Source organism: Mustela lutreola, chromosome 8, assembly GCF_030435805.1.
Source record: "Mustela lutreola isolate mMusLut2 chromosome 8, mMusLut2.pri, whole genome shotgun sequence".
In the NCBI taxonomy this organism is placed as follows: Eukaryota; Metazoa; Chordata; class Mammalia; order Carnivora; family Mustelidae; genus Mustela; species Mustela lutreola.
This window is the reverse complement of record NC_081297.1, coordinates 59,955,448-59,976,082: the sequence shown is the minus strand read 5'-3', so window position 1 is coordinate 59,976,082 and position 20,635 is coordinate 59,955,448. Positions and strand designations below refer to the sequence as shown.

The 20,635-nt window shown below is 36.8% G+C and overlaps 1 protein-coding gene across 1 annotated transcript; it reads left to right on the top strand.

Moving 5' to 3' along the window:
* The first annotated feature begins 17,857 nt into the window (after nucleotides 1–17,857).
* On the top strand, nucleotides 17,858–18,805 carry LOC131837893 (olfactory receptor 9S13-like). Its single transcript, XM_059183552.1, has one exon. It carries the CDS (start codon nucleotides 17,858–17,860, stop codon nucleotides 18,803–18,805), a length of 948 nt encoding a protein of 315 aa, XP_059039535.1.
* The last annotated feature ends 1,830 nt before the right edge of the window (nucleotides 18,806–20,635 follow it).

Here is a 20,635-nt window from a genome sequence, read left to right as displayed (position 1 = left end):
GAGGGAGACAAACCATAAGTGACTCTTAATCTCACAAAACAAACTGAGGGTTGCTTGGGGGAGGGGGTTTGGGAGAAGGGGGTGGTATTATGGACATTGGGGAGGGTATGTGCTTTGGTGAGTGCTGTGAAGTGTGTAAACCTGGTGATTCACAGACCTGTACCCCTGGGGATAAAAATATATGTTTATAAAAAATAAAAAATTATTTAAAAAAAAAGAAATTGATAGAATTCCCACAATTAAAAATAAAAGCCTTAAAGCTAAAAAAAAAAAAAAAAAAGTTATATTGGTTAAAGGACATATTGAGATGAATTACACATTTATTTACTTCTCTAAGATCTTATATCCTTGTACTTTTCATTCTTTTATAACTACTTTAATTCCCTCTAACTGAGCTCTTGACACAGATTATTGTTTACCTAAGGCTCTAGCTTATCCTTTTGATAAGCGATTTTATTGGCTCAATATTTCCGATTAAACCTATATCATCAAAAAAAAAAAAAAATCAAAGCTCTTCCTAGTTACTTAGTTTCCATCCCCACCATATTGTCCTGAGCAAGGGAGGTTGGTTTACTGCAAGAAGATATGTGAAAAGTAAGCCTATACCTGTGTCTTCCTGAGGTAAAGTTGTTTGACATTGCCACCCTTGCTTTCCCTTCCTTCCTTTTGTGCTTTTCCCTCACCAAAAGTAAGTCCTGTAGAATCTCATCCTTTTTTCAGAAAAGGGCTGTGTAGAAAATGGAAAATATTTGCTAATTATATTATTTCTGAATTTGTCTTGAGATACAGTTTCATGGGATTTTACTGAATTTTATCAGAATGGTTGTATAGTATGTTTATAATCAAGACAGAATTATTTGTTTTCCTCATAAGAATTATGGCACATTTTGGACTCAAGCTTGTCTTAAACATCATTTAAAAAAAAAAAAAACAAACAAACAAAAAACCAAAAAAAAAACCATCATTAAAAGATGGCAACATTTTCTGGGGCGCCTGGGTGGCTCTCAGTGGGTTAAGCCTCTGCCTTCGGCTCGGGTCATAATCCCAGGGTCATGGGATCAAGTCCCGCATTGGGCTGTCTGCTCAGTGGGGAGCCTGCTTCTCCGTATCTCTCTCTCTGCCTACCTCTCTGCCTACTTTGATCTCTGTCTGTCAAATAAATAAATAAAATCTTTTTTAAAAAATGGCAACTTTTTCCAACTTTTCTATTCTGAAAAGAGATCATATAACATATTATTTCTTCATTGAAGGTTTGGGAGAACTGATTGGTGATGCCATCTGGACAAAGAGTTTTTATTATGGAAGAGTTTGAATAATGATTGAGTTGCTTTAGTGGCGACCAAAAGTGGTGATATTCAAAATATTTAACAACTTGTTCAGTAATGTTTATATACCAATGCTTAATATATCAATCAATGCAAAATAGTCCCTTTAATTTTATTAAACTGCTTAAATAGTGGTAGTTTTTAATACAAATCATTCTAAATGTTTTCATATCAATACTTACTTCTTTTCTTTTCTTTTTTCTTTCCTTTCCTTTCCTTTTCTTTTAATTTCTTCTCTTCTCTTCTTTCTTCTCTTTTTCCTTTTTTTTTCTTTCTTTTTTTTTTTTCTTTTTCAAATTGTTGGGAGAAATATTTGACTTGACATGCTATCACTAAATGTGATTTGATACAGGGACACTAGAGTAGACAAAACCATTACAATAGTTATTTCATTACATTGAAAGTCATTAGATAATGTCGTGTTTGAAAAAGTAAAATTTTGTTTCAACAAAATTGTTCATAATTTTGAATCCTGTGAAACTTCTGCTAAGCCAGTATCAATTACATTAAAATTATTCTAATCCCTCTTGTTCCTGATATTAGAAGTCACTCAACCTTTTATCATTCTGGGTCATATTATCCATGGATTTTGCATAGGTGCTCTTTATTAAGCTGGGAAATTGCTGAGAGTTGTTATCAGACACGATTGTCTGGTTTTGTCAAATGTTTTTCCCATGTTCAATTGAGGTGATTGTTTCTTATGAATTTCTTAGTAAAACTATCTTTTCTCCAGCTACTTTATTGTAAGAATACAGTATATAATACATACAATGTACAAAATATGTGTTAATTGTATGTGTTTATGTTATAAGTAAGGCTCTGGTCAACAGTAGACTATTAATAAAGTTTTGGGGGTGTCAAAAGTTTCTATGTGGAATTTTGGCTATGTGTGTGAGTTGGTCAGCACACATATATGCATGCACATAAACACACACACATATACATATATATGATATGAATTTTTATATATCACGTTTATATGTAATATATAACATATGAATTTAAAGATAAATTGGTATATTTGGTTTATTAAGTATATGTGAAATCCATTTTAGTTTGTTAAAATAGTAAATTAATTAAATTAAATTAATTATTTAAAAATTCTATTTATTTGACAGACAGAGATCACAAGTAGGCAGACAGGCAGGCAGAGAGAGAGAGGGTGAAGCTGGCTCCTTGCTGAGCAAAGAGTCCATGCAAGGCTCCATCCCAGTACCCTGGGATCATGACCTGAGCTGAAGGCAGAGGCTTTAACCCACTGAGCCACCCAGGTGCCCCAGATTAATTTATTTTTGAATGTTAGACCAGTTTTATATTCCTAGGATAACTTCTACCTAGTTATATTATAGTTTTGCTGTTTTTCTAGATTGAATTTACTAAATATTGATTAGAAACTTTGCATTTATGTTCACAGCAGATACTGGCTAGTAGTTATCTTGTCCTTTTCCTATCTAGTTTACCACCAACCTTACACTAGTTTCATACACTAAACTAGAAAGTGTTTTCTCATTTTAATTTCCTTGGGAAAGTTTGTGTAGAATTGTCACTAAGTTTTTACTTTTATGTTTGGTAGAATTCACCAGTGAACCAAACCAGAGTTTTTCTTTATGGGATCATTTTTAACTACATTTTCAAATTTTGAAGTGCTCTAAGTGAAATGAACCGGAATAATTACTGGGCTTACCATATTTCTTTCCCACCTTTCAGAAATCACTATACACACACACACACACACACACAAACACACACACAGAGCCCGAGTGAGAGAGAGAGAGAGATGTTCTCTCTTGAATCTCTCTCTTGATGAATCTCTCTTGATTCAGGCAAGAGAGTGACTCTGGCACCTATGACTTCTTCTTGACAAGAATCAGAATTCTAGGCATATTTTTTAACTTCCAGGTCAAATTAAACTTCTTTGTCAATCTTCCTAAGTAGCAGCAATACAGTTATTTTAGTTAGGATTTTTTTTTTTTTTAATTCTCAGTTTAAGAAGGGGCTTCCATAGGTATGGCCAATGTACCCATTGCTTCTCACTGAACACTGAAGAGTCCTGTGGATTAAAATTAAATTTCATGTTATAGATAAAACTGTTCTACTGTTGATGAAGCTGCCTGCATAGGCTGCATGATGTTCAGGGAAGAATGTTATATATTTCTGTTACTTTTTTTGAAGAATAATCTCACTTTCTGAAGCCAGATTCTTTTTGGGGATGACGTTTTGATTCTTAAGATCATTTCTCTAAGTTCTTGGCATTTTGTATTCCAACCTCGAGAATTCTCTTTGATTCTATATCATAAATGATCTGGATGTCCATCATTCATAGGCCAGGAATGATTCCTTTTTTTTTTTTTTTTTTTTTTTTAAGGAATCACTATAGTAGGAGTCAGTCATGTGCCTTTTATTTTTTAAATATGTTTGAGTTCACTGGTTGAATCTTTTTACCCCACTGGTGTTGCTAATCCTCTCTTCTGGACAGTAAAATTACACTTGTTAGCCCACTCTGCACTCTTGAACTTTGGGAAGACAGACATCTTCATGCCACACTGACAGTTCACTTTCTTCAAACCAACAGTTTCTTTTAAAATTTGTTTTGTTTTAAAATTTTAAAATTTGGGGGAGATGGAGAGAAGGGAGTTGAGAGAAATTGGAGGGAGAGATGAGCCACGAAAAACTATGGACCCAGAAAAACAATCTGACCTTTTGAAGGGGTGGGGGTTGGAGGTTGGGGGACCCTGGTGGTGGGTATTATGGAGGGCACATATTGCATGGAGCACTGGATGTAGTGCATAAACAAATGAATTATGTTACACTGAAAAGAAATTAAATTTTAAAAAATGGGAAAAAGAAAAAAATTTAAATTTAAAAAATTTAAAATTTGTTTTCCTCCTTTGTGGGCAGGCCCATTTATCTTGTTTATTTTTTCTTCTTATTGAGTAATCTTAGTGTCATATCATTGGTGCAGTTGCTGTTGAAATGTAGCTTAGTGTTTCATAGTATATGTGAGATATAATAATAATGATACCTTGCATAAATATAAGGCTGTGTTTTACATATTTTAACTTATTTAACCCATACAGCAACTCTACGAGAAAATATTATTGTTTCTTCTTTAATTTTTAATTTTTATAAACATATAATATATTTTTATCCCCAGGGGTACAGGTCTGTGAATTGCCAGGTTTACACACTTCACAGCACTCATCATAGCACATACCCTCCCCAATGTCCATAACCCCACCCCCCTTCTCCCAAACCCCAAACCCCAGCAAACCTCAGTTAGTTTTGTGAGATTAAGAGTCACTTATGGTTTGTCTCCCTCCCAATCCCATCTTCTTTCATTTATTCTTCTCCTACCCCCTTAACCACCCATGTTGCATCATAACTTCCTCATATCAGGGAGATCATATGATAGTTGTCTTTCTCCGCTTGACTTATTTCGCTAAGCAGGATACGCTCTAGTTCCATCCATGTTGTCGCAAATGGCAATATTTCATTTCTTTTGATGGCTGCATAGTATTCCATTGTGTATATATACCACATCTTCTTGATCCATTCATCTGTTGATGGACATCTAGGCTCTTTCCAAAGTTTGGCAATTGTGAACATTGCGGCTATAAACATTCGGTTGCACGTGACCCTTTGGATCACTACGTTTGTATCTTTAGGGTAAATACCCAGTAGTGCAATTGCAGGGTCATAGGGCAGTTCTATTTTCAACATTTTGAGGAATCTCCATACTGTTTTCCAGAGTGGTTGCACCAGCTTGCATTCCCACCAACAGTGTAGGATGGTTCCCCTTTCTCCGCATCCTCTCCAGCATCTGTCATTTCCTGACTTGTTGATTTTAGCCATTCTGACTGGTGTGAAGTGATATCTCATTGTGGTTTTGATTTGTATTTCCCTGATGCCGAGTGATATGGAGCACTTTTTCCTGTGTCTGTTGGCCATCTGGATGTATTTTTTGCAGAAATGTCTGTTCATGTCCTCTGCACATTTCTTTTTTTTTTTTAATTCTTAATTTTTTATAAACATATATTTTTATCCCCAGGGGTACAGGTCTGTGAATCACCATCTTTACACACTTCACAGCACTCACCAAAGCACATACCCTCCCCAATGTCCATAATCACACCCCCTTTCCCCAAACCCCCTCCCCCAAGCAACCCTCAGTTTCTTTTGTGAGATTAAGAGTCACTTATGCTTTGTCTCCCTCCCAATCACATCTTGTTTCATTGATTCTTCTCCTACCCACTTAAGCCCCCATGTTGCATCACCACTTCCTCATATCAAGGAGATCATATGATAGTTGCCTTTCTCTGCTTGACTTATTTCACTAAGCATGATACGCTCTAGTTCCATCCATTGTTGTCGCAAATGGCAAATTTCATTTCTTTTGATGGCTGCATAGTATTCCATTGTGTATATATACCACTTTTTCTTTATCCATTCATCTGTTGATGGACATCTAGGTTCATTCCATAGTTGGGCTATTGTGGACATTGCTGCTATAAACATTCGGGTGCACGTGCCCCTTTGGATCTCTACGATGGTTTCTTTAGGGTAAATACCCAGTAGTGCAATTGCTGGGTCATAGGGCAGTTCTATTTTCAACATTTTGAGGAACCTCCATGCTGTTTTACAGAGTGGTTGCACCACCTTGCATTCCCACCAACAGTGTAGGAGGGTTCCCCATTCTCCGCATCCTCGCCAGCATCTGTCATTTCCTGACTTGTTGATTTTAGCCTTTCTGACTGGTGTGAAGTGATATCTCATTGTGGTTTTGATTTGTATTTCCCTGATGCTGAGTGATATGGAGCACATTTTCATATGTCTGTTGGCCATCTGGATGTCGTCTTTGCAGAAATGTCTGTTGAAGTCTTCTGCCCATTTCTTGATTGGATTATTTGTTCTTTGGGTGTTCAGTTTGCTAAGTTTTTAAAGATTCTGGACACTAGTCCTTCATTGATATGTCGTTTGCAAATATCTTCTCCCATTCTGTCAGTTGTCTTTTGATTTTGTTAACTGTTTCCTTTGCTGTGCAAAAGCTTTACATCTTGATAAAACCCCAATAGTTCATTTTTACCCTTGCTTCCCTTGCCTTTGGCATTGTTCCTAGGAGGATGTTGCTGCGGCTGAGGTCGAAGAGGTTGCTGCCTGTGTTCTCCTCAAGGATTTTGATGGATTCCTTTCACACATTGAGGTCCTTCATCCATTTTGAGTCTCCTTTTGTGTGTGGTGTAAGGAAATGGTCCAGTTACATTTTTCGGCATGTGGCTGTCCAATTTTCCCAGCACCATTTATTGAAGAGGCTGTCTTTTTTCCATTGGACATTCTTTCCTGCTTTGTCGAAGATTAGTTGACTCTAGAGTTGAGGGTCTATTTCTGGGATCTCTATTCTGTTCTATTGATCTATGTGTCTCTTTTTGTGCCAGTACCATGCTGTCTTGATGATGACAGCTTTGTAATAGAGCTTGATCTGGAATTGTGATGCCACCAACTTTGGCTTTCTTTCTCAATATCCCTTTGGCTATTCGAGGTCTTTTCTGGTTCCATATAAATTTTAGAATTATTTGTTCCATTTTTTTGAAAAAGATGGATGGTACTTTGATAGGAATTGCATTAAATGTGTAGATTGCTTTAGGTAGCATAGACATTTTCACAATATTTATTCTTCCAATTCAGGAGCATGGAACATTTTTCCATTTCTTTGTGTCTTCCTCAATTTATTTCATGAGTACTTTATAGTTTTCGGAGTATAGATTCTGTGCCTCCTTGGTTAGGTTTATTCCTAGGTATCTTATGGTTTTGGGTGCAATTGTAAATGGGATTGACTCCTTAATTTCCCTTTCTTCTGTCTTGCTGTTGGTGTAGAGAAATGCAACTGATTTCTGTGCATTGATTTTTTTAAATAATTTTTTATTTTTTATAAATATATATTTTTATCCCCAGGGGTACAGGTCTGTGAATCACCAGGTTTACACACTTCACAGCACTCACCAAAGCACATAACCTCCCCAATGTCCATAATACCACCCCCTTCTCCCAAACCCCCTCCCCCAAGCAACCCTCAGTTTGTTTTGTGAGATTAAGAGTCACTTATGGTTTGTCTCCCTCCCAATCCCTTCTTCTTTCATTTATTCTTCTCGTACCCACTTAAGCCCCCATGTTGCATCACCACTTCCTCATATCAGGGAGATCATATGATCATATGATAGTTGTCTTTCTCCGCTTGACTTATTTTGCTAAGCATGATACCCTCTAGTTCCATCCATGTTGTCGCAAATGGCAAGATTTCATTTCTTTTGATGGCTGCATAGTATTCCATTGTGTATATATACCACATCTTCTTGATCCATTCATCTGTTGACATCTAGGTTCTTTCCATAGTTTGGCTATTGTGGACATTGCTGCTATAAACATTCAAGTACACGTGCCCCTTTGGATCACTACATTTGTATCCTTAGGGTAAATACCCCAATAGTGCAATTGCTGGGTCATAGGGCAGTTCTATTTTCAACATTTTGAGGAACCTCCATGGTGTTTTCCAGAGTGGCTGAACCAGCTTGCATTCCCACCAAGAGTGGAGGAGGGTTCCCCTTTCTCCGCATCCTCTCCAGCATCTGTCATTTCCTGACTTGTTGATTTTAGCCATTCTGACTGGTGTGAGGTGATATCGCATTGTGGTTTTGATTTGTATTTCCCTGATGCCGAGTGATATGGAGCACTTTTTCATGTGTCTGTTGGCCATCTGGATGTCTTCTTTGCAGAAATGTCTGTTCATGTCCTCTGCCCATTTCTTGATTGGATTATTTGTTCTTTGGGTGTTGAGTTTGCTAAGTTCTTTATACATTCTGGACACTAGTCCTTTATCTGATATGTCGTTTGCAAATATCTTCTCCCATTCTGTCAGTTGTCTTTTGATTTTGTTAACTGTTTCCTTTGTTGTGCAAAAGCTTTTGATCTTGATGAAATCCCAATAGTTCATTTTTGCCCTTGCTTCCCTTGCCTTTGGCGTTGTTCCTAGGAAGATGTTGCTGCGGCTGAGGTCGAAGAGGTTGCTGCCTGTGTTCTCCTCAAGGATTTTGATGGATTCCTTTCGCACATTGAGGTCCTTCATCCATTTTGAGTCTATTTTCGTGTGTGGTGTAAGGAAATGGTCCAATTTCATTTTTCTGCATGTGGCTGTCCAATTTTCCCAGCACCATTTATTGAAGAGGCTGTCTTTTTTCCTTTGGACATTCTTTCCTGCTTTGTCGAAGATTAGTTGACCATAGAGTTGAGGGACTTTTTCTTGGCTCTCTTCTGTTCCATTGATCTATGGGTCTATTTTTGTGCCAGTACCATGCTGTCTTGATGATGAAAGCTTTGTAATAGAGCTTGATCTGGAATTGTGATGCCACCAACGTTGGCTTTCTTTTTCAATATCCCTTTGGCTATTCGAGGTCTTTTTCTGGTTCCATATAAATTTTAGAATTATTTGTTCCATTTCTTTGAAAAAGATGGATGGTACTTTGATAGGAATTGCATTAAATGTGTAGATTGCTTTAGGTAGCATAGACATTTTCACAATATTTATTCTTCCAATCCAGGAGCATGGAATATTTTTCCATTTCTTTGTGTTTTCCTCAATTTCTTTCATGAGTACTTTATAGTTTTCGGAGTATAGATTCTGTGCCTCCTTGGTTAGGTTTATTCCTAGGTATCTTATGGTTTTGGGTGCAATTGTAAATGGGATTGACTCCTTAATTTCCCTTTCTTCTGTTTTGCTGTTGGTTTTTGCTGTTGGTGTAGAAAATTGATTTCTGTGCATTGATTTTATATCCTGACACTTTACTGAATTCCTGTATAAGTTCTAGCAATTTTGGAGTGGAGTCTTTTGGGTTTTCCACATATAGTGTCATATCATCTGCGAATAGTGATAATTTGAATTCTTCTTTGCCAATTTGGATGCCTTTAATTTCCTTTTGTTGTCTGATTGCTGAAGATAGGACCTCTAGTACAATGTTGAATAGCAGTGGTGATAATGGACATCCCTGCCGTGTTCCTGACCTTAGTGGAAAAGCTTTCAGTTTTTCTCCATTGAGAATGATATTTGCAGTGGGTTTTTCGTAGATGGCTTTGATGATATTGAGGTATGTGCCCTCTATCCCTACACTTTGAAGAGTTTTGATCAGGAAGGGATGCTGTACTTTGTCAAATGCTTTTTCAGTATGTATTGAGAGTATCATATGGTTCCTGTTCTTCCTTTTATTGATGTGTTGTATCACATTGACTGATTTGCGGATGTTGGACCAACTTTGCAGCCCTGGAATAAATCCCACTTGGTCATGGTGAATAATCCTTTTAATGTACTGTTTAATCTTATTGGCTAGTATTTTGTTGAGTATATTTGCATCTGTGTTCATCAAGGATATTGGTCTATAGCACTCTTTTTTGATGGGATCCATGTCTGGTTTGGGGATCAAGGTGATGTTGGCCTCATAAAATGAGTTTGGAAGTTTTCCTTCCATTTCTATTTTTTGGAACAGTTTCAGGAGAATAGGAATTAGTTATTCTTTAAATGTTTGGTAGAATTCCCCCGGGAAGCCGTCTGGCCCTGGGCTTTTCTTTGTTTGGAGATTTTTAATGACTGTTTCAATCTCCTTACTGGTTATGGGACTGTTCAGGCTTTCTACTTCTTCCTGGTTCAGTTGTGGTAGTTTATATGTTTATAGGAATGCATCCATTTCTTCCAGATTGTCTAATTTGTTGGCGTAGTGTTGCTCATAGTATGTTCTTATAATAGTTTGTATTTCTTTGGTGTTAGTTGTGATCTCTCCTCTTTCATTCATGATTTTTTTTATTTGGGTCCTTTCTCTTTTCTTTTTTGATAATTTGGGCCAGGGGCTTATCAATTTTATTAATTCTTTCAAAGAACCAGCTCCTAGTTTCATTGATTTGCTCTATTGTCTTTTTGGTTTCTATTTCATTGATTTCTGCTTTGATCTTTATGATTTCTCTTCTCCTGCAGGGCTTAGGGTTTCTTTCTTGTTCTTTCCTCAGCTCCTTTAGGTATAGGGTTAGGTTGTGTACCTGAGTCCTTTCTTGTTTCTTGAAAAATGCTATACCACTATATATTTTCCTCTCAGGACTGCCTTTGTTGTGTCCCACAGATTTTGAACCGTTGTATTTTCATTTTCTTTTGTTTCCATGATTTTTTTCATCTTCTTTAATTTTCTGGTTGACCCATTCATTCTTTAGAAGGATGCTTTAGTCTCCATGTATTTGGGTTCTTTCCAAACTTCCTTTTGTGGTTGAGTTCTACCTTTAGAGCATTGTGGTCTGAAAATATGTAGGGAATGATCCCAATCTTTTGACACCAGTTGAGTCCTGATTTAGGACAGAGGATGTGATCTATTCTGGAGAATGTTCCATGTGCACTAGAGAAGAATGTGTATTCTGTTGCTTTTGGATGAAATGTTCTGAATATATCTGTGATGTCCATCTGGTCCAGTGTGTCGTTTAAGGCCTTTATTTCCTTGCTGATCTTTTGCTTGGATGAACTGTCCATTTCAGTGAGGGGAGTGTTAAAGTCCCCTACTATTATTGTATTATTGTTGATGTGTTTCTTTGATTTTGTTATTAATTGGTTTATATAGTTGGCTGCTCCCACGTTGGGTGCATAGATATTTAAAATTGTTAAACCTTCTTGTTGGACAGACCCTTTCAGTATGATATAGTGTCCTTCTTCATCTCTTATTATAGTCTTTGGCTTAAAATCTAATTGATCTGATATAAGGATTGCCACTCCTGCTTTCTTCTCATGTCCATTACCATGGTAAATTCTTTTCCACCCCCTCACTTTAAATCTGGAGGTGCCTTCGGGGTTAAAAAGAGTTTCTTGGAGGCAACATATAGATGGGTTTTGTTTTTTTTTATCCATGCTTATACCCTGGGTCTTTTGACAGGGGCATTTAGCCCATTCACATTCAGGGTAACTATTGAGAGATATGAATTTAGTGCCATTGTATTGCCTGTAAGGTGACTGTTACTGTAAATGGACTCTGTACCTTTGTGATCTACCACTAGTAGGCTCTCTCTTTGGTTAGAGGACCCCTTTCAATATTTCCTGTAGAGCTGGTTTGGTGTTTGCAAATTCTTTCAGTTTTTGTTTGTCCTGGAAGCTTTTAATCTCTCCTCTATTTTCAATGATAGCCTAGCTGGATATAGTATTCTTGGCTGCATGTTTTTCTCGTTTAGTGCTCTGAAAATATCATGCCAGCTCTTTCTGGTCTGCCTGGTCTCTGTGGATAAGTCAGCTGGCAATCTAATATTTTTACCTTTGTATGTTACAGACTTCTTTTCCCGGGCTGCTTTCAGGATTTTCTCTTTGTCACTGAGACTTGTAAATTTTACACTGAGGTGACGGGGTGTGGGCCTATTCTTATTGATTTTGAGGGGTGTTCTCTGAACCTCCTGAATTTTGATGCTCGTTCCCTTTGCCATATTGGGGAAATTCTCCCCAATAATTCTCTCCAGTATACCTTCTGCTCCCCTCTCTCTTTCTTCTTCTTCTGGAATCCCAACTATTCTAATGTTGTTTCGTCTTATGGTGTCATTTATCTCTCGAATTCTCCCCTCGTGGTCCAGTAGCTGTTTCTCTCTCTTTTGCTCAGCTTCTTTATTCTCTGTCATTTGGTCTTCTATATCACTAATTCTTTCTTCTGCCTCATTTATCCTAGCAGTGAGAGCCTCCATTTTTGATTGCACCTTATTAATAGCTTTTTTGAATTCAACTTGGTTAGATTTTAGTTCTTTTATTTCTCCAGAAAGGGCTTTTATATCTCTAGAGAGGGTTTCTCTAATATCTTCCATGCCTTTTTCGAGCCCGGCTAGAACCTTGAGAATTGTCATTCTGAACTCTAGATCTGACATATTACGATTGTCTGTATTGATTAGGTCCCTAGCCTTCGGTACTGCCTCTTGTTCTTTTTTTTTTGTGTTGAATTTTTCCGTCTTGTCATTTTGTCCTGATAAGAGTATATGAAGCAGCAAGAAAAATACTAAAAGGGTGGCAACAACCCCAGGAAAATATGCTTTAATCAAATTCGAAGTGATCCCATATCTAAGGGGGGAGAAAGGGGATAAAAGGAGGTTCAAAAAGGAAGAAAGAAAAAAGAAAAAAAAAAGAAAACAAATAAGAAAAATATAAAAAATAAAAAATATATATATTATATAAACTGGTTAAAAAACGTTAAAAAAGAAAAAGGTAAAAGTTAAAAAAAAGTTTTTACCAGAAGTCGAGAATAAAAACCAAAAAATTAAAAAGAAAAAAATTAAATTAACTGCAAGACTAAAAAAAATGACAGGGAAAAAGCCATGAGTTCCGTGCTTTGCTTTCTCCTCCTCTGGAATTCTGCTGCTCTCCTTGGTATTGAAACCGCACTCCTTGGTACTTGAACTTGGTATTTGCTGGATTTCTTGTTGATCTTCAGGGAGAGGGGCCTGTTGTAGTGATTCTCAAGTGTCTTTGCCCCAGGCGGAATTTCACCGCCCTTATCAGGGGCCGGGTTGAGTAATCCGCTCGGGTTTGCTTTCAGGAGCTTTTGTTCCCTGAGCGCTTTCTGTAGAGTTCTGGAGGACGGGAATACAAATGGCGGCCTCCTGGTCTCTGGCCAGGAGGAGCCGAGAGCCCGGGGCCCCACTCCTCAGTGCGCCCTGAGAGAACAGCGCCAGTTACTCCCGTCTGCCTGACCTCCAGCCGCGCTCCTAGCTCACCGAGCCTGCGACCGGTTCAAGGTAACCCGGGGCTGTGAGCTTACTGTCGGCTCTGTCTCTGTAGCCGGCTTTCCAGTTGTTCCAATACTCGCAAGCTCTGCGACACTCAGACACCCCCGATCCTTCTGTGATCCTGCGGGACCTGAGGCCACGCTGACCCCGCGTGGGCTTCGTTCCAGTTTAGCCTATGGAGCGATGTCCCTTAGCGGAACAGACTTTTAAAAGTCCTGATTTTGTGTGCCCTTGCTCCACTGCTTGCCGGGAGCCGGCCCCTCCCAGGTGTCTATCTTCCCGTCGCTTTGGATTCATGTCTCCGCCGCTCCTACCTTTCAGAAAGTGGTTGTTTTTCTGTTTCCAGAATTGCTGTTCTTCTTCTCTTGGATCTGCCGATGGATTTTCAGGTGTTTGCAATCTTTAGATAAGCTATCTAGCTGATCTCCGGCTAGCTGAAGTAGTTTCAGCCGGCAACTTCTCCGCCATCTTGACTCCTCCTCGTGTCCAGTTGTTCTTCACTTGTAGGTGTATCACTTGTAACTTTTATTACTAATAACTTTAGGTTCATAGTTGGTTTTAGATTTGATATAAATCATAAAACCTGCAATATAAATGCACAAAATTTTATTTGAAATTATTGGGGTTTCATGAACTCTCAGAAGCTTCTTCAAATATTCCAGACCAAGACTTCTTACTATATAAAAATTATACTCTCTAAAAGGTCTTTCAGAGCCCAAGATAAAAGAATATGTATAGAGTGGAAATGTAAAGAGAGTAAAGGAATGCCTTGGAAGTGGGTGTGAACCTGGTTTATATAAACCTGTAGTGATCTACATGAAAAAGTGCTTCACATAACTCAGCATCAGGGAAATACAAATCAAAACCACAATGAGATACCACCTCACACCAGTTAGAATGGCTAAAATTAACAAGTCAGGAAATGACAGATGCTGGCGAGGATGCGGGAAAGGGGAACCCTCCTACGCTGTTGGTGGGAATGCAAGCTGGTGCAACCACTCTGGAAAACAGCATGGAGATTCCTCAAAAGGTTGAAAATAAAATTACCCTACGACCCAGCAATTGTAGTACTGCGTATTTACGCTAAGGATACAAACATAGTGATCCGAAGGGGCACGTGCACCCGAATGTTTATAGCAGCAATGTCCACAATAACCAAACTATGGAAAGAGCCTAGATGTCCATCAACAGATGAATGAATAAAGAAGCTGTGGTGTATATATATAGAATGGAATACTAGGCAGCCACCAAAAGAAATGAAATTTTGCCATTTGTGAAGATGTAGATGGAACTAGAGGGTATTATGCTTAGTGAAATAAACCAATCAGAAAAAGACAACTATCGTATGATCTCCCTGATATGAGAAAGTGGAGATGCAATGTGGGAGGTTTGAGGGTAAGAAAAGAATAAATGAAACAAGATGGGATTGGGAGGGAGACAAACCATAAGAGACTCTTAATCTCACAAAACAAACTGAGGGTTGCCGGGGGGAGAAGGGTAAGGTGGTGGGGTTATGGACATTGGGGAAGGTATGTGCTATGGGGAGTGCTGTGAAGTGTGTAAACCTGGAGATTCACAGACCTGTACCCCTGGGGCTAATAATATGTTTATTAAAAAATTTAAAAATTATAAAACAAACAAACAAAACCCTGTAGTGATCTACTTGAAACATCTATTGCATCAGATAAACAAGAAATAGGGGCACCTGGATGGCTCAGTAGGTTAAGCCTCTGCTTTTGGCTCAGGCCATGAACTCTGGGTCCTGGGATCGAGCCCCGCATTGGGCTCTCTGGTCAACAGGGAGCCTGTTTCCCCTCTCTCTCTGCCTGACTCTCTGCCTACTTGTGCTCTCCCTCCCTCTGTGTCAAATAAATACATAAAATTTTAAACAAAAAAAAAAAAAAAGAGAGAGAGAGAAAAGCAAGAAATGAATTTCATTTATTACACATTTGTGTTGGATAAAGATAAAAATTGCTGGAGTTAGTATTTGTAAAACAATTCCAGGAAGGGTTATGAGTGTTTTTTAGAAGAAACTTTATAATTAATGATGATTTTGATTGAATTTGGGTGAGGCAATCACTATTCTTCCAGGAAGCAAGAAGAAGGCCAAGTTAATTAATTCTCAAACTTCTACATAGGAACTGATTTCTTTAGTCAGTTGGAAATCTTAAAATATAGATGAAAGCTTCTCCACACTCATCTCACTAATATATAATTTTCCATATTCAGATTAATTAAGAATAAGGTGTGATCTAAGAATCAGTCTTAAGAGCAGAGCAAAACAAAGCTCCCCAGTTGCTTCTGAGGTATAGGGAAGTTTGTCAAACACTGACCTAATTGACCTCCAGGGCCTTCTTACTTTTCCAGAATGTCACACATAATATATACATATATTTCTAATCTCCCTTCTCGGTTTTAATAACAATGTGGCTAAGTCAAACTTATGGCAGATAACATAGGAATTTGCAGTCTTGTATTTGCAGAATATAAAGAGTAAGATATTTCTTGAAGTTATAACTGAAGACCCAAATTAAGGTTCTCTTTTAGTTCAGTTAAGTAAAAATGAGATACATGAGACTTAGAAATAAAAAAAAAAAAAAGAAACCACTGATTGAGTATACTCAGATAGTAGACTAAGTCTAACATGTAATGTGAAGCACTTTTGTAATTAACTACAGTTTTCTCAAAGCTTCTATTAATGGATTGATCAGTTATTAAAATTCTTCAATGATGCTTGTTTGGAATCTGCTGGATCTCAAGTAAGGTACATGGTTTTTGGAAATCAACTTTTCTGAGGATCATTTTCTTAACTTAGCAAACATTTCTTTTTTTAAGTTCAATCTTTCACAGATTTATTATTTGAGTACCTTTTTCTTCTCAGATGCTACATATTTCATTTAATTTATATACATCATTTAATTTAATCCTTATAGCAATAATCCTATGAGGTAAATGTTCTAAACTACAGTTCGCTGATGAGAAAACTGAGACTCTGTAGAATTTGAACAACTTGCCTAAGATTAGTTAGCCAGTGAGTTGCAGGACATGGATTAAAACTCGGTTTATATGAATTAAAATGTCACACTTTTTGTTTTGCATTTTTGTTTTTATTATAATTTTTTAAAAAATATTATTTGAATTCAACTTAATTAACATATTGTATTATTAGTTTCAGAAGTAGAATTTAGTGATGCATCAGTTGCATATAACATCCAATGCTCATTACTTCAAGTGCCCTTTTTTTTAATTAAATTTATTTATTTTAAGCATAACAGTATTCATTATTTTTTCACCACACCCAGTGCTCCATGCAATCCGTTCCCTCAATAATACCCACCACCTGGTACCCTAACCTCCCACCCCCCTGCCACTTCAAACCCCTCAGATTTTTTTTCAGAATCCATAGTCTCTCATGATTCACCTCCCCTTCCAATTTCCCCCAACTCCCTTCTCCTCTCTAACTCCCCATGTCACACTTTTAACTAATAAAACATTTTGACTTCACATACACAAAAATAGCAACAGAAGCTAAATCAGTTTCACTTCTGACTCTACTGTACTTTGAATTTTATGTAAATTTCTAAATAAAAATGTGACTTCAAATATGGCCATAAGTTCCTTTAGAGAAAATTTTTTTTTTTGCCAGTTCAGAAATTATAAAAAGTAATGGACCACAGAATTATAAAATTTCCTTTATTTCACTTGGATATAATTTTTCTGATATCTAAAAATTATTAATATTTTATCCATGTGCACCTTTGTCTCTTTAATGTTTGATATAAGGATGGATAGTTACTTGAGAAAGCAAACAACAAACAATATTAATTTTTTTTGCTCTATTTGCATAAATATCTTCAGTTTAATTAACAACATAGTTAAAGAAAAAACCACTCTTGTTAGGGAAGTTAATCTTGCATTTCAACCATAATACCTCTATGTAAACAGAATAATTTCCATAACTAAGACATTAGCATTTAACAGGAAAAGGAAAAAGTCATGTTGGGGTTCGGCTGCCAACAAGAGTGGATATACCAGAATCAGAGATTAGAGATTCAGAGTAGATGATGTAGGAAGTAGAGGCTGAACAGAGTATTCCTGGACGAGTTTGATTCATCATGTCACATGACTTTCTTTGAGACAAATGCTCATTCTCCCTTATGAAACAGCAAATCCATGTTTCCTAATATCCATGTTTTGAGAACCAAATTAACTGCATCTTGTGGCGGGAAAGGAAATGACTATGTTTTCACCCACTTTGCCATTCATAATTTAAAAATAATTTTTAGCTGCTTGTTGGCTAATATTTATTATGCTTTTAAGATGTTCTAGTAATTGTAAATATTTCTTTTCACACTCAGTCTCATGTTACCTTCATAGGAGTCCTATAATGTAGGTATTATTAGTATCTTCCATCTGACAGAAGATTTCAAGGCATTGGAAATGCAGATAGTTATTTTAGGTTCTGTTGGATTGAAAGAGGTAAAATTTGGATCCAGTACACGTGATTCCATAGCTTGGAGCAAATGACATAGAATGACTGATGTCATCACTTGTCCCAGACATCCCTTGCCCATCCACATTTCCCATATGACGAGGATACTAAATATATTAGAAGAAATAAGGCTGTTTTGTCAGATTTGTAGTCAAGCACACCTCTCAATGCTTTTTCTTCTACTGAGAACCTCAGGAACCAAATGTTAACAAGGCATCGCATTCTACAGTCTTCATGACCATCCACTCATTTTCTCAGATAGGTCTCAGCTATGAAGAAAGAGCTGAATAGGAATTACTCAGAAGTGAGTGAGTTCATTCTGCTGGGATTCAGAACAGCTCCAGACATACAGATTCTCTTATTCTTACTCTTCTTGCTCATCTACATGATCATTGTGGTGGGAAATATTAGCATGATAATTGTCATTAAAATAGACTCCAAACTTCATACACCTATGTATTTCTTTCTCAGAAATTTGTCCTATTTAGATCTCTGTTACTCCACGGTCATTGCTCCCAAAACTCTGGCTACTTTCTTGTCAAAGGACAAGAAAATTTCCTACAATGGCTGTGCAACACAGTTCTTTTTCTTCGCTCTCTGTGTTGGGACCGAAGGCTTTCTTCTGGCCATTATGGCATATGATCGCTTCTCAGCCATTTGCTCGCCCTTCCTCTATCCTGTACGTATGTCTCAACAGGCTTGTGCTCGTTTGGTGATTGGCTCCTATATATGTGGAGGCGTTAATTCCATGATACAAACAGGTTTCACCTTCAGTTTGCGTTTCTGTGGAGCAAACCAACTGGACCACTTTTTCTGTGATGTCCCAGCCCTGATCAAGATCTCTTGTGATGACACTTTTGTGAACGAGATTGTGCTGTTCATTCTCTCTGCCCTCATCATCATCACCACCACAACTGTCATTCTGGTTTCCTATGCTTATATTCTATCAACTGTCTTGAAGATCCCCTCCACCCATGGCAGGAGTAAGACTTTCTCCACTTGCAGCTCTCACATCACTGTGGTGAGTTTATTCTATGGTACTGTGTTCTTTATGTATGCCCAGCCTGGGGCCATGTCCTCACCAGAAAAAAGCAAGATTATAGCTGTGTTCTATACTCTTATCATCCCTATGTTAAATCCACTGATTTATAGTCTAAGGAACAGAGAGGTGAAAAATGCTGTGAAAAGAGTATTGTTAAAAAAATTATCTTTTCATTGACACCCAGCCATCTATGAAACTGCAGATAGACTAAAAGCAATATTTTCAAGAATTTTTTATAGAATAGTTTCACCAAAAGCCATCCAAAAGCTTTGAAGATCAAGGTTTGTTTTATTTTTTATAACATCAATAGATTCTTTAGGAAAGACTAAAAACCAATATAGATTTTCATAATCCTACATAATTATTTCATGGTGTGATGTCTAGTTATTATATAGGCTTGTTCTCCATGTTTTATTTACTTAGGTGTATGAACAATTGCAACTTACAAATATAGTATACTACATTAATACATTCAACTTATTGATATAATATCTACAAATATATGTGAATATGTGTATTTACTTATCCATCTATGTATCAGGAGAAGAAAAAAGCTGAGAGACACATACTATGCTCTTTGTTTTCTCCAAATCATAATCAAGTTTGCCACTGTCCAATCTTTGCAAATGAGAATTCAAGGTGCTATGGTAATGTAAATTGCTGGTTTTGTCTAAATTATACAAAGGAGTGGTACAAAGTATTACACTAATAATATCCTTCATAATATCCTTCCATCATCCAAAAATTAATGATTCCATCAAGAAGCAAAAAGTAAAAAATGAATGAATGAATAAATAAATAAATGTGGTTCCTATAAAACTATTTTGTCATGGGATCTTATAATAAATGTTTGATAATCTTTCCAGTATCACTCATGTTTATTGGTTTCAATACTGTCTACTTATGTTCTGGGATCATTTTCACAACCCATATATTGATTGAAAATCCTTATTTTTCTTTAGATTTGAAAAAATATTGGTATGGAGGAACATAAAATCACATCTTAATATAATTTAATTCTTTTGATGTCTGTGGTTTTCCATACTTTGTATTATTAATCCTTAGAACTTCATCTTTTTATGTTCTTTTTTAAAAAGGTTTTATTTATTTATTTGAGAGACAGAACATGAGAGAGAGAGAGCACAAGTGGAAGGAAGGACAGAAAGAGAGGGAGAAGTAGACTCCCCACCGAGCAGGGAAGGGAGACTGATATGGGGTTCCATCCCAGGACCCTGGGACTGTGACCTGAACTGAAAGCAGACACTTAACTGACAGAGCCACCCAGGTGTCTCCAGTTTATATTCCTTAATTAAATTTGCCATAGTTTTGACTTCATACTATGAGAATTTTGAGTTTCTGAATGTTAAGATATATTCCAAAATTACAACTCATAAATTTAATACATTTAATTAATATGTTCATTAATTAATAGGTTCATTAATATGATATCTGCATATATACGTTTCTGAATTCACATGTGGAATTATTGGTTACTTTATTTTCTGTTTTTTTAATGACATATTTAAAACTTTTACATAATTTTCCAAGTAATTTATTTTTGTTTTCATCATTATATAAATAATTTTTCTGTTTACTTTTAATGTTAAGGATTCTTTAGATGATGTTTCTTATTCTGATGTACTTGACTTATTTAGATGATAACTTTGTATTGTTGTTTAAATGTAGAAAACAATATCTCATAGATGAAAGAGTATTTGAAGAGTAAAAAGTTTACTTTTTACTCTATTTTAGGATTTTAAAAACAGTGAAATCAGAAAAATAACAAAACTTCTGGGCACCTTGATGGCTTGGTCGGTTAAGTATCTGCCCTCAGCTCAGGTCATAATCTCAGGGTTCTGGGATCAAGCCCTGTGTCAGGCTCCCTGCTTAGTGGAGGGTCTGCTTCTCCCTCTTCCTCTGCCTCTTCCCTGTTCATGCTCTCTCTCTCAAATAAATAAATAAATAAAATCTCTTTCTTTTTAAAGAAAAACAACTAAACTTCATTAA